This window comes from Danio rerio, chromosome 16 (genome assembly GCF_052040795.2).
Source record: "Danio rerio strain M-AB ecotype USA chromosome 16, GRCz13ab, whole genome shotgun sequence".
NCBI lineage: Eukaryota > Metazoa > Chordata > Actinopteri > Cypriniformes > Danionidae > Danio > Danio rerio.
In genome coordinates, this window is record NC_141036.1 from 23017501 (window position 1) to 23031404 (window position 13904).

Consider the following 13904-nt stretch of genomic DNA (forward strand, 5'->3'; position numbering starts at 1 on the left):
GATGGCATGTTTAACGGTTTTTGACGCTACTGAAGCATTCAATTATTCTACTTACAAAGTTTATTCATTCATTTTCTTGTCGGCTTAGTCCCTTTGTTAATCCAGGTTCACCACAGCGGAATGAACCGCCAACTTATTCAGCACGTTTTTATGCAGTACACCATGGCAATAGCAAATGTGCCATGGCACAACATAACTGACTCTTAAAGGGAATGGAGACAAGACTGATTGGTTATCGTCAAAACACAGCCATAACTCATAAAGAGAATAAGCTCAACCCTGTTTGACCATACGCCACGGCCCAGAGCGTATTTTTCCATCCTTAAAAAAGCAAAAGTGGTTTCGGTCACACCCTTAATGCTTTTCTTAATTGCACTTCAGACTCTGATTCTAGATCATTATAATAGAGCAATTAGAGTTGATTCATTCATTCAACATGGTTACTGTTCCACATATTTAAAATGTTTCTTAAAATAAAATATATTGTGTTCAAGGGGAAATAAGTTGTTGTTTTTTACCCAGACATTTAAAAGTACATATTTTAGAACAGTATTCACAATATGGTTTTTATCCAAGGTTGTCATACCATTAAAATCTTATACCGGCTCAGATGACGGCCACCTTTTACCAGTATCTCCAATGTAGATGGTCCCAGTTTGATGGGCTTTTGACCCATGTCAATAGAAGGATTTCCCATCAGGACACCAACTACAGGCGTTCTTTTTCACCTGCAGAGCTGCTGTTCATCTGTCCCCAGTTAGAAAATTATAAATGTAATTATATTTATAAATGTAAATATAATTTTAAATGTAATTACTGTACATATTTTACTTCACCAAAATGTCCAAAAAATGTACATGTTTCATAGGGCTGCACGATATTGTAAAAATCTAACATTGCAATATTTTTTTATTCTGCAATATATTTTGTAATATGAATGGTTTCTAAGGTAACCCTTGTTCCCAACACAAGGGGGGGGGGGGACAGAAATGCTATGTGAAAAACTTCCACTATGGGGATTTGTCAGAACCCAATCATCTAAAAGAGTATGTAAATGGGCCAATGAAATGCCAATGAGTTGGCAGCATCAGTTTGTACAGCTGAAGCTCGTTGCAATCAATTTGGCAACAAAAGCGCAGCGCGTGCTAAGCTGAGCAGTGCATAAAATATAATAAACAATCTACAAACATAGATAAATTTAATAAAGAAAAATATACAAATTAAATAATCAGCCTTTTATTGTTTTCCAAGGAGTCAGGCTGTATTCAGGTGTACAGTATAGCTAAATAATCAAATTTAAAATAATAATATACAGTCTTGTTTTTTTTAAACAATGCAATAAAATTAGTTATTATTATTATTTTTCAAAGTAACAAACGGTACAATTTCTGATGCCTAAATGCTTTAAAAAACCCTCACAGTCACAGGCCTGAAAAACAGTTGCGAAATGATAAACTATAATGCAGACTCAACATTGCACATGCTCGCGATGTGACTATTGCGAATGATCACATTGCGATATTGATGCTGAAAGGATACATTGTGCAGCCCAACATTTTGCTAATTCTATTTTTGACCAGTGCAGGTGAAAAAAAGAGCCTGTTTTGTGTCTTGAAGTAAAATCCTCCCACTGACACAGGTCAACAGCTCATCAGACTGGGAGCTAAATCAGTGGTTTATTCCCTGAAATTAAGCAGAAATATGCTGCTTTTATAAAAGTCGTTTGTTTGAGATTTGAATTTGAATTAAAATTGAGTCACCAAAATGCCAACATTTGGATCAAAGCCTTTTTAGGGACAGTTTCAAGATTTATAAAACATTATTTATGTGGTGTTTTGAGCTGATACTTCACATGCGCACTCTAGGGACATCAGAGACTCAATTTACATCTTGTCAAAAGGAGCATAATAGGTTGGTCACACTTTATTTTGATAGCCCATTTGTTGAATTTAAGTTGCATTGCAATTAATTCTCATTAGATTATAAGTAGACTGTTAGGTTGGGGTTAGTGTAAGTTGACATGTACTTGCAAAATTTCAAATAGTCAGTTAAATGTCTGTTGAAGAAGCAGTATCAGGAAACATTAAGCAGACAGTTACCTCTAATTTTTACCTCTACGTTTGAAAGAATTTCATATGACACTGAAGATTGGAAAAATTCAGTTTTAACCAGATTAGTATGAATTAAATGTAAACTAATTTAAACAGAAAGCAATGTTCTAGCATTCAAAAAACTACTGTTATATTCAATGGTTTTCGTAAGATGAAATAATGTGTTAAGATAATAGTATTACTAGTATTAAAAGAAAGATTAATTGTTCAAGCTATAATAAAATATGCATTTTTTCTATTGTTAGACGTTACAGAATAAAATTGGATTTTGTATCCCATTCCATGCTTACTTTAAAAGAACAAACCCCATTCAGATTCATAAGTCTATAAGTAGCCATCCAGCAAATACTTTTATCCATAGCATTATCCAAAGCGACTTACTGAAGTGCACTTATCATCAAGACAACCCATCTGGAGCAAATTGGGGTTAAACGTCTTGCTTAACTATACAGCAAAGCGGCAACTAGGATTAAACCAATGACCTTCTGGTCAAGTCTACTAAGCCTAAATCAACAGCACCCCTTTAGATTAAAAGCACAAACCCGTGAAATCGCCCCTAATTTCAATTTCATCATTTCGAAAGCGTTCGTGAGCTCTGAGCTGCAGTCGCAGTTTTCCTTCAGGGAAACATCAAAGCTCAAGCTGGCCTTTGATGTCAGAAGAGCTGAGCGGAGCCCCAGTTTGCCCTGCATTTGTTTACAGCCCTGTCCTTGGCTAATATAAAGCAGAGCGTGTGCACGTTACATGCACACAAACTAGATGGAACAAGCTTCCTGCCAAAAAAGCATTTTTCGTGCATAATGATACTGCTGTGACAGGCACGGCGAGCCTGGTAGAGGCGCGGTACATGGCGTCCGATGATTACACCGGGGGCACAGAGCTAATGACAGCTCTCCGAACCGCAGGCAGAAAAGACTCTCCGCCTACTGCAGGCCACAGTGCAGTTCTGCTTCTTCAGCAACATGCATGTGAGATAATCTATTTGGGAATAAACGGCGACCACGGAGAGTCATGGCTTGGCTTGATCCCTTTATATGAGCCTGTGGCTTGGCATGGGGGAGGAATCGCGGTTCTCTACATGAAGGCTTATAGCAAGCATGAAGTGAATAAAACAAACCTTCTATCCGCCCTTTTCCTATGCCCCATGATGCCTTGTGTGAGTAGAAACTTTTGTTTAACTGTTAAGTAGCTATGGTTCATTCCAAAGATGCAAATTAGACTAGGCGTCTGACGGCATCAGATTTTTTTAAAATAGGCTCAATCTGAAAGCATACCCCAATATACATTTCTAGAGATCGTGAATTATGTAGCCAGCGGTACATATTTCGTCTTTACAACAGAGGCTACAGGTATGATGCCATTCCATTTCGTGCATACCAGCTGACCATTTACCTCCGTATGGACGGCTTTTATGTTGTTACAAGTTTACCAGTAGCTCGCTGCATACGGTGGACTTGTGACGTGTAGCCGATTGACCACGATGACAGGGTTCGAGTCTTGTGAAGAACAGTTCCAGAAAGCAGGTAAGACAAAAACAAAAGGCAAATAATAAAATAAACAATTAAATAGAAGGGTGAGAATGTGGTGAAATGTGAAAACGTGGTAAAAGGCGAGAGCTTTATTTTTTTCTGCATTGATTTTAAAAACAGTGTCAGTTGGATTTAGGGAACTGGGTGGGCAGGTCAATCGGTGCTTTTGAAAACAATATCAGTTGGGTTTAGGGAAGGAGGAGGGTGGGTCAGTCGATTGGTCAGTCAGTCAGTCGACAGCGGCCTCTGGTGGATTTATGCAAGAACAGTCTGAATCTGGTTTCTCTCAAGGTTTTTTTCTTCACTTTCGCCAATTAGTGAAGCTTTTTTTCCTTTCCGCTGTCGCCACTGGCTTGCATGGTTTGGGATTGGTAGAGCTATGCATCGATGGATTTGCTCTCCAGTGTTTAGACCCTCAGTAGTGATTATTAAATCATACTGAACTGAACTGAACTGAACTTAAACACTAAAAAACTGAACTACACTGTTCCAATTTACTATGATTTTTTATGTGAAGCTGCTTTGACACAATCTACAAATTTGAATTAAATTGAATTGAACTGAACTGAATTGAATTGAATTGAATTGAATTAAAGTGAATTGAATTGAATTGAATTGAATTGAACAACAGGCACAAATGTCACTCGCAAGAGAAATTTGAGATCTCAAAAAGCATACACATCGGCCTCAGGTGTATTCGCAAAAACAAAAACATACCTCCCTGGACATATTTTGCATTCTCCAGTAATTTATATTGGGGTATGTATTCAGAATGAGCCTGGGTTAAATATTTTTGTTGCAGTTAATTTCTAAAACTTGTATTATTGTACATGGTAAGCTGGTAAGCATGGTAAGCATCCTAAGCTGCACTGTTAAATAAATTCTTGCTGCTGTAATTTTTTTAGTTGATTCCATTGAACTTTTCTAGTCATCACAACGTGCATCAATCAAACAAACTAAAAATATTAAATTAAACTTTGTGAAACTTAAAAAATTAAGATGAAACCTTATTCACAAATAAGTTTAAGCAACCTTTCATCATCTAATTTTTAGTGTAGTGTGCGTATAATGTGTAGACAAAGACTTTAACATGCATAATAACAGAAAAAACTTTGTGTATGGCTTTATTGTACATGTTCAAAGTAAATAAATGTTTCAAACTAAATAAATTGCTAATTAATGATAAAGTACAATGCTTTACACTAATGTATCTTAGTAAATGTTATCAAATTAAAATCAACAGTTTGAAAAAGCTAAATTTATTAGTTATTATGTTAATATTAGTTAAAAAATACAACTAAATTACTCCATTTAATAAAATATTTTAATGCTTTATTGTGCAATAACTAAGAAATTATCATCACCTATGATTCATGAATGCTTTTGTAGTTTCAGTAAAGAGTTTATAAACAAAATAACTATATTCACTGATATTTCATTGTCCTCCTTAGCCAGATTTACATGAAAATTAACACAGTCACATCACAGCAAGAAGGTCGCTGGTTCAAGTCCCGGCTGGGTCAGTTGGCATTTCTGTGTGGGGTTTGCATATTTTCCCAGTGTCAGCGTGGGTTTTTCTCCAGGTTCTCCGGTTGTTCCCCACAGTCCAAAGACATGTGCTGTAAGTGAATTGAGTGAGCTAAATTGGTTGTAGTGTATGTGTGTGCATGAGTGTGTATGAATGTTTCCCAGTACTGGGTTGCAGCTGGAAGGGCATCCGCTGTGTAAAACATATGCTAGATAAATTAGCGGTTCATTCCACTGTGGCGGCCGTGGATGAATAAAGGGACTAAGCCGAAGAAAAATGAATGAATGAATGAATGAATGAATGAATGAATGAATGAATGAATGAATATAGTCTTTTACTCAGTTGTGATGAACAACCACTGAATATTTCTAAAATGCACTCAAAAATTAATTAATACATCACAGTATTTTGGAATGCCCATTATATAAATCAATATTAGGCATGTTCATTATCACAATATACACAATTATTGAAAATTGGCAAGTCGATAATTAAACAAAAACGTGAATATAACTTAAAACATTTGTCAATAAAGCTCCATTTCCATCTAATATGTCAAAGAGAACGAAACTGTCACTTCCTGATAAACTGGTGCCAAATTTAATTTATTCATTCATTCATTCATTTACTTGTCGGCTTAGTCCCTTTATTAATCTGGGGTCGCCACAGCCGAATGAACCGCCAACTTATCCAGCAAGTTTTTACGCAGAGGATGCCCTTCCAGCCGCAACCCATCTCTGGGAAACATCCACACACACATTCACACACACATTCATACACTACGACAATTTAGCCTACCCAATTCACCTGTACCGCATGTCTTTGGACTGCGGGGAAAACCGGAACACCCGGAGGAAACCCAGGCGAACGCAGGGAGAACATGCAAACTCTACACAGAAACACCAACTGTGCCAAATATCAAAAAGAAAAATGGAATTTGCTGAGGTAGGAGAAGACACTGTAAGCTTTTTATCTTATACAGTATAATAAATCACATGTGCCTCAGAAGTCCAAGCCAAATGAATACGCAGTGGTCTTTAGAGGTGTAAGATGCTCTTTGGGAGCGCTGCTGCTCAAGACAAAGCTCAGCGGTAAAAAATAGAACCACCTTAATGACAGACTTTGGCTAGGGGATTATAAAATGACCAAAACAACATACAGATGAGATTGTTCCACCGGTTTTTCATCAAAGTCATCCCATCATGCCTATTTATGTTATCACATAATCAGTTAAAATAAAATTACATTACATTTTTTGAAGCACATGCTGGAATTTATTCAGTAAATGTGTTTGGATTTCTTCTAATTGGATAAAAACATTTATCCTACTCGGCAGCATTTAATGCAATATTTCAAAGAAATTGCACATAAAAATTGGTGTCTGGAAACATCCAGTAACAGAGTTTATTAAAGCTGAGTATAGTGAGGTAGACCGTTCTCATTACAGTTCCTCAGCTGAATATTTAAATACAACTTTTTAGACTTACTAACTTTTTAGAACTAACAAATTATTGTCAAGGGTGTCGCTGTGACTAGCACTGTCGCCTCACAGCAAGAAGGTCACTGGTTTGAGCCTCGGCTGGGTCGGTTGGCGTTTCTGGAGATTCAATGTTCTCTCCGTGTTGGTGTGCGTATAGGGTCTATAGCAGGGGTCACCTAACCTTTATGAAACTGAGAGCTACTTCTTGGGTACAGATTAATGTGGAGGGCTACCAGTTTGATAAACACTTCTCAAATAACAAATTTTCTTTAATTAGATTTACTTTTAATTATACTTTATGTTTTTGGTAACAATTAATGATATTCATCCATGTGAAGACACTGATCATGTTAATGATTCTGATGATGTTGGTGACCCCTGGTCTATAGGTAAATTGGGTAAGCTAAATTGTCCGTAGCGTATGTGTGTGAATGGGAGTGTATGGGTGTTTACGAGTGGTGGGTTGCGATTGAGGGGCATCCGCTGCATAATACATATGCTGGATAAGTTGGCAGTTTATTCCACTGTAGGGACCACATATTAATAAAAGGACTAAGCCTTAAAGAATATGAATGAATGAATGAAATTATTTTCAATACTCCATGAATAACCACTGAAAAGTAAAATGAGTTATTTCACTGGAAAAAAAATACAAACATATATTGAATGTTTATGTATAGGAATGAAAAAGAAAATAAACATTGTGAACTCTAGTGCTTTGACCAAAGAGATGCTTCCTTAAAATTCCAAATGTAACATTATTTCACAATCACAATAAAAATAAATCACATAACTATTTGTAGCTAAATAAGTATATTTGCCGATGTAATTTTTAATTAATTATTTATTATTATTATTATTATTATGTTATTTTGAATGGAAATTCCCAAAACCGGAAGTGCAATTTCAAAGCGTGGGGAAAAAAAGGACACAACTCTACCAAGGTTCATCCCCACTTAATGCCTATTTAAAAACCTTCTTCTTTACACAACAAAGCTAGTTATTTGAACTTGTGCTCTCTTGAGACAGCACTGTCGCTCAGATCATACACATCCCACCTTCCATTCCACTGCCAGTGGAGCAGCATAAGAGCAGACTGTTAACTGTATGTGGAGGTGATTTTGAGTGCGCTTCCAACCTTATCTCTCCTCACACTTGTGATCTGTATATTTAAACACCTGCACACCCTTCTGCTTTTCACACCTTCTGCCAGACCTAACTCTAGACATTTACTCAGTTTAGTGTTTTATGCTGCATTTTGGGACAAAAAATGGCAATTTCATGTTGAGGACTTCATACGTTAACATTGAAAAATTATTAGTTCAGAATTGTTTGAAATTTTTTTTATATACTTTTTTGTTTAGCAAAGACACATTACATCTATAAACAGTGACATTAAAGATATTCCTAACATTATAAAATGAATGCTGTTCTTCTGAACTTCCAATTCATCAATGAATACTAAAAAAAGTGCTTCATGGTGTCCACCAAAATATTAAGAACACAACTGCCTCTCTTTAAAAATAAGAACATGTTTTAATGATGTCTGTATAAAGCTGACAATTCAGCATTGCCATCATAAATGACATCAATATATTGAAATAACAAAATACAGTTATTTTAAACTGTAGTAATTTGTCACAATATTACTGTATTGATCAAATAAAGTCAGAACTTAGGACTTTTAAAAAATAGAATAGTGTATATTTGTGAAGATTTCAATCTATGTTCTATAGCTTTTAAAATATGCAGTTATGTGAAAATATTTCTAGTAGTTATTGTAAGCGGAAGTTAATTTATTGGCAATCTAGGTGATAGTGCAGCTCTAACGCTGTACAGCGCTCAGCTAGGAAGATGACAGGTCACTTTAAAAGCCTATTTTCGACATCAATAACTTTATGGGGATAATAAGATCAGGATAATAGAAAATCTTTCAAGTGAATAAACAGAGAGAGGAACAGCTTTTAGGGTAATTAGCTTTCATCACACGCCCATGAGAATGTCTGATGACTCATTTTCGATGCAAAACAAAAAAACTATCTGAAATGTCGGGATTTAGGATATATGCCTGTTGTAACCTAAATCCCTTGAGACAATGGGTGGGAAGTGCACTTGTTCTAGATGTGTGCAAACCAGTTTTTGGTTCCCACGTTACAACATGTTGAAATGGACACAACAAAACATTTCTGTTTTTTTTTTAATTTGGTGCATTTTCAGAGAAACTGACTGTTGATGTTGATGCCAGTTGACAGTGGTGATATCAACAGTTGACGCTGATGACAAAGTTATCACAATGTTTTACATTATCACTGTTATGCCCACTTGGAATGTTTCACAATGTGTGTCTTCTCATTTAGCCAATAATTTACAAGGCAACTAAATTTTGGAGATAAAAAACACAAACTTTTGCAGTTTTAAATTCTTAGTCCTTTGAAAATGTAGTTATTTTTTGGCAAAATGATAAAGTCTATAGGCATGTGTGAGTACTCAACAACCAAAACAACAGCCAACTGGACAGCTCAAGAAAACAAGCCAACTAATTTGCTTGTATTTACCTCTCTGTTGAAGAATTCAGATATCTTCTGTGTGCAGTTTTTCTTTAACATGCAAATCACTGGCCTGGCTTCAATAATACAGATATTTTTTGTCATTTTTGCAGATACGTTTGAATGGGGATTATTTAAAAAATATGTTTTTTATTGTTTTGTATCTATGCAAAACTTTTCCAAAGTTTTAGTACATTGCCATTGTGTAAAACATCCCAAACAATAGGATAAAAAGTATATATTATAAAAAGTATATATATATATTGTGAATAATTGTTTTTATTATTTCAGTTTTTGTTTAATATAGAAAGGATACAGCATATTACTATATCGTAATCCAATCCTGAATCCCCACCCATCACACAGACTTGTTCTATAATAACAGAAGTTTAAAGATTGCAGTAAAAAAATCTAAATAAATAAATAAAATAAAAAACAAGAATAATGGTAGACCAAATAGGTTAATGAGTCGAAGTTTTCATGAGATACAATAAGTAATATATTTTGAGTGAAAATTCCAAGGCCAAAAATGTAACAAAAAGTTGACATTTTATTTCATACTGACTTCAATAAAATGCATTATGTCATTTCAAGCTACAGTATGTTTCCAAATATTAAAATAATCAGAGCTGACAGTTGTACAGTTCATTTAGATATTATCCTTGTATTCAAGGTCATGATGCTGACATTTCCTTAAATATCAAAAATATCTTTCTTTACAGCATGAATCCATGGTAAGAGGGCTGATTATTTATGTTTTTACTTAACAATAGTAATTTATTTATACTGAATATGTTAGGAAAAAGTAGATAACAAATTTGTCACATAAATAACATAACATTTGCTTATACAATATATTAGAGGAAAACAAAAACAAACCTTTATTTAACTAAACACATTTATGTGCATGCAGATATTTCACTGAAGAAAGTGTTATGTGAAACGATAGTAATTCAAATGTACATGTATATTTATAATGTTCATTGTCCACCACAATAGTAATTATCGTTGCCAAACTAAAGACTCGTAACTGTTTATTATGAATCACACATAGATAAAGATGAACCTTATAACTCGTGCACTGTGAGTGTGACATTACACAACCCTCTGCCAGCGTGCATTGGTGATATCAACGATCGCATGCTCTTGTATTGGATTAGGAAGTTAAAGGTGGGTCTAGTTCATCCTGAATGAAGGAAAGGTACAGTACGACACACCTCTTCACCATGTTCATTCCTGTCTGCTTTAATTACATCCAAAACCACAAACCTGAAACTACCGACAATCTAAAAATCAGATTTCGTCGCTTTTTCTGCAGCACCCCAAACACAATATAAACGTTAACATTTTGAATTCACTCACCCGAAGAGACAGAGGAGCCCGACAGACTGGAGTTACTTGACGCTGCCATCGCGTCTAATTCACTGAATCTCTCCGCTTACTTGCGTATGTTAGGGCTTGACAGCTCTTCCATCCCAGTCCCTGCTCTCCTGACCGGTCTTCAGCTTTCCAGAGTTCCTCCAAAAGAGCCGATAATGCCCAGCTGTGAGTGTTGGAGCAGAGGGGAGTCGCCAACGCTGCCGCATTTACAGGCGCGTATGTGGCAGCAGAAGAACCATATGGTGAAACTAGTTGATACGAGCCGAAATATACGCACAGAAAATATGACAACTCGTCTACTCCTTGCTGTTGTGAAATGCAGAATACAAAAAAACTTCCCCGTCGCTCCGCGTGCTGTCCGTGACTGTAGGTTTCGCCATATTTAGAGTCTGTGATTGCACTGTATCGCTTCCATGTGCCACTTCAAGGCTCGTAATAAACACACAGTGTGTGCACAGGCGAATCCGCCTCTTAAAGTGAAACAAACGCGCGTCACCGGAGCGCGCACATTCCTCCTGTCTACCTGACCATACTGTAAACCGCAGATGCATGATTGTCTGCTGTGGGCTGTGTCCATATAAGAAAGTTGAATTCCGTTAGTGTTGTTCAGAAATGTTACATGTTCATCAATTTGCTTGTTTGTCACAAGTGTTTTGTTACATGTTACATAGTTAAAGAACAAATCACTGGCACAAAAAATAGCAGTACCCTTGCTGTACAGTTGCTTTAAAATATGCATTATAAACCACTAAAATGAATGGTAACGTAGCATGAAAAATAAATTAATGTTTCACAACATTTATAATAAATGTGAATAAGAACTGATAAAATATAAAAGCATTAATAGCAGTTTTTACAGCTTTTATGACACTTTTATTGACGTTGATAGACAAGTGCAACATACTTTCAATTGGGTGTGGTGGTAAAATATTCAGTTAGAAAGAATTGATGATGTTACTTTATAACCACCTCGGGTGTGTATTCACTCTCTCATGTCCTTCGGCTTATAGTCTCTCATTTATTAGGGTTCGCCACAGTAGAATGAACCACCAGTTACTTTGGCATATGTTTTATGCAGCAGATGCATTTCCAGCCACAACACAGCACTGGGAAACACCCAACCATCACAGTACTGTAAAAATATTAATTATTGTTATACAGTGTCATAAAAAAAGCTTCTATATTGATGTGTATATCGTATTTCCGGCTGGCTGCGTATCCGATTTATAGGCTATAGACATGCGGTATAGGTGAATTGAATAAATATTATATAAATAGCAGAGTAGTTTTAACCAGGCAGTTTTATGGCATGTTGACTCTGTTGCAACAAAGAATGTTATTCGATGATCAAACAGAACCATACCTGAAAGTGTAAACTTTTAAATAATCTTCCCTTTGCACTTTGCAATCTGTGCACATGCACAAACATCCATGGTTTAGCATAACACCTTTTAATTTTGGCAAGTGGTAAATAAAAAGTTAATTTGCTAAGATTTATAACATCTGGGACAACAGCAGCAGACAGTGGTATAGAAATATAAGAGTGGTAAGGTCACTGGTGTATTTTTTTGTTGAAAAAAATTGTAACTTTAAACGTGGCTCAGTCAATCAGAATCAATGGCCATTATAAAGTTAGCCTTTTTATGACATAATGTATTGAAAGACTTGTAATATTGTCACACTCTCTTAAAAAATAATATTGTTCTTATATAAATATGATACAAAGTTACAAAAAAAGGAATTGTGAAGGTTGAAAAGGAAGGTTTTTATTATTAGGTGCAAAAAAAAATACAAAACTGCAAAGCCCTGTGTGAAAAAGTGTTTGCCCCATAAACCTAATATCTGGTTGGGCCAGCTATAGAAGCAATAACTGCAATCAATTTTTTTCTCAATTATTTGCAAGGAGTCTGTTACAGTACTGTGAAGGAATTTTGTCCCACTCATATTCGTAGATATGTTGTAATTCATCCGCATTGGTGGTTTCAAGCATTAAGAAGGCTCTCTCAGTGGTAAAGACAAATTCTTATCCAAAGTTTTATTCTTTGCAAAGAAGGTCATACAAACATACATCAATGACAGTTTCTGCAGAGTGAGACACAGAAACAGAGTGCATTCTCTTTTTATCTAGTTAGCAATACCCACAAGGTCATCAGTGACATACAGGATGAATCACAGTTACACAGTCTTACCTCCCCATCGAACATGTAGCTTGTTAAATCACCAGGTACTTAACCAGATCTTGTCTGGTGATAAACAGATGTTAAAGTGGTCACACTTGGTCTAATTTAAACAGTACATCCATGGAAGAATAAAAGAACAGACTGTATACTGTAATGTATATAAATGAGTAAACGAATATAAGATAAATAAAATGAATTTCCACCAGACATCTCAATTGGATTCCAGCCTGGACTTTGACTAGGCCACTCCAAAGTCTTCATTTTGTTTTTCTTCAGCCATTTCAGAAGAGGACCTGCGGATGTGCTTTGGATCATTGTCCTGCTGCAGAAAAAGTTTGCTTCAACTTTAGGTCACTTATATAGAAATATACATAACTGTCACATGGCTATTGTTGTCTTTTGGAGAGATTGCATCACACCTTTTGCACATCTTGAGAATCATCAAGATGTTATCTGGCAAAACCAAGATAAGCCTTTATTTATTTATTTATTTATTATTTTTTTCACAGCATTTATTTACATCCTGGAACTCTGCCAGGCAAATCATTTTATCCAGTATTTATCTTATGGTAGAGTCATGAACATTCACTTTTAATGTGGCAAGTGAGGCCTGCAATTCTTTGAATATTGTTGTTTTGTCATCTCTTGCATGAGTTGCTGCACTCTTGGCAGGCCCAGATTAGGAATTCAGAGGCCCCTGTGCACAATGTCTTGTAGGCCCCCTTCCTGGCCACTATAGTTGAATTAAAAACTAAGTTTAATATATATATATATATATATATATATATATATATATATATATATATATATATATATATATATATATATATATATATATATATATATATATATATATATTAAACAAAATTGATATATAATGTTAATTTAACATTAATTTAAACCCCTTGGCCTGTGCCTATAGTGCCCACTGGTTAATCTGGCCCTGACTCTTGGGTAGATTGGTAGATTTCAATTATATTATTTTTTAATTATTTTTGAATTTCTTTGCATCTAGGCATGATGTCTAGCTTTTGAGGATCTTTTGGTCTAATACACTTTGCCAGGGATGTCATATTTAATAGATTATCTTTTCTTTTTTTGATCGCGAACAAGTGTGGCAGTAATCAAGCCTATGTGTGGCTAAAGAGAA

General features: G+C 35.5%; 1 protein-coding gene across 1 annotated transcript in view; it reads right to left on the reverse strand.

Moving 5' to 3' along the window:
• chn2 (chimerin 2) overlaps window positions 1-11019 on the reverse strand; it is a 163079-nt gene extending 152060 nt beyond the window's left edge. Inside the window, exon 1 of the mRNA XM_087286905.1 lies at window positions 10557-11019. Within this exon, the coding sequence (XP_087143031.1) occupies window positions 10557-10605 (49 nt within the window). The 5' untranslated portion in view covers window positions 10606-11019. The remainder of the gene's footprint in view (window positions 1-10556) is intronic.
• Between the last annotated feature and the right edge of the window lie 2885 nt (window positions 11020-13904).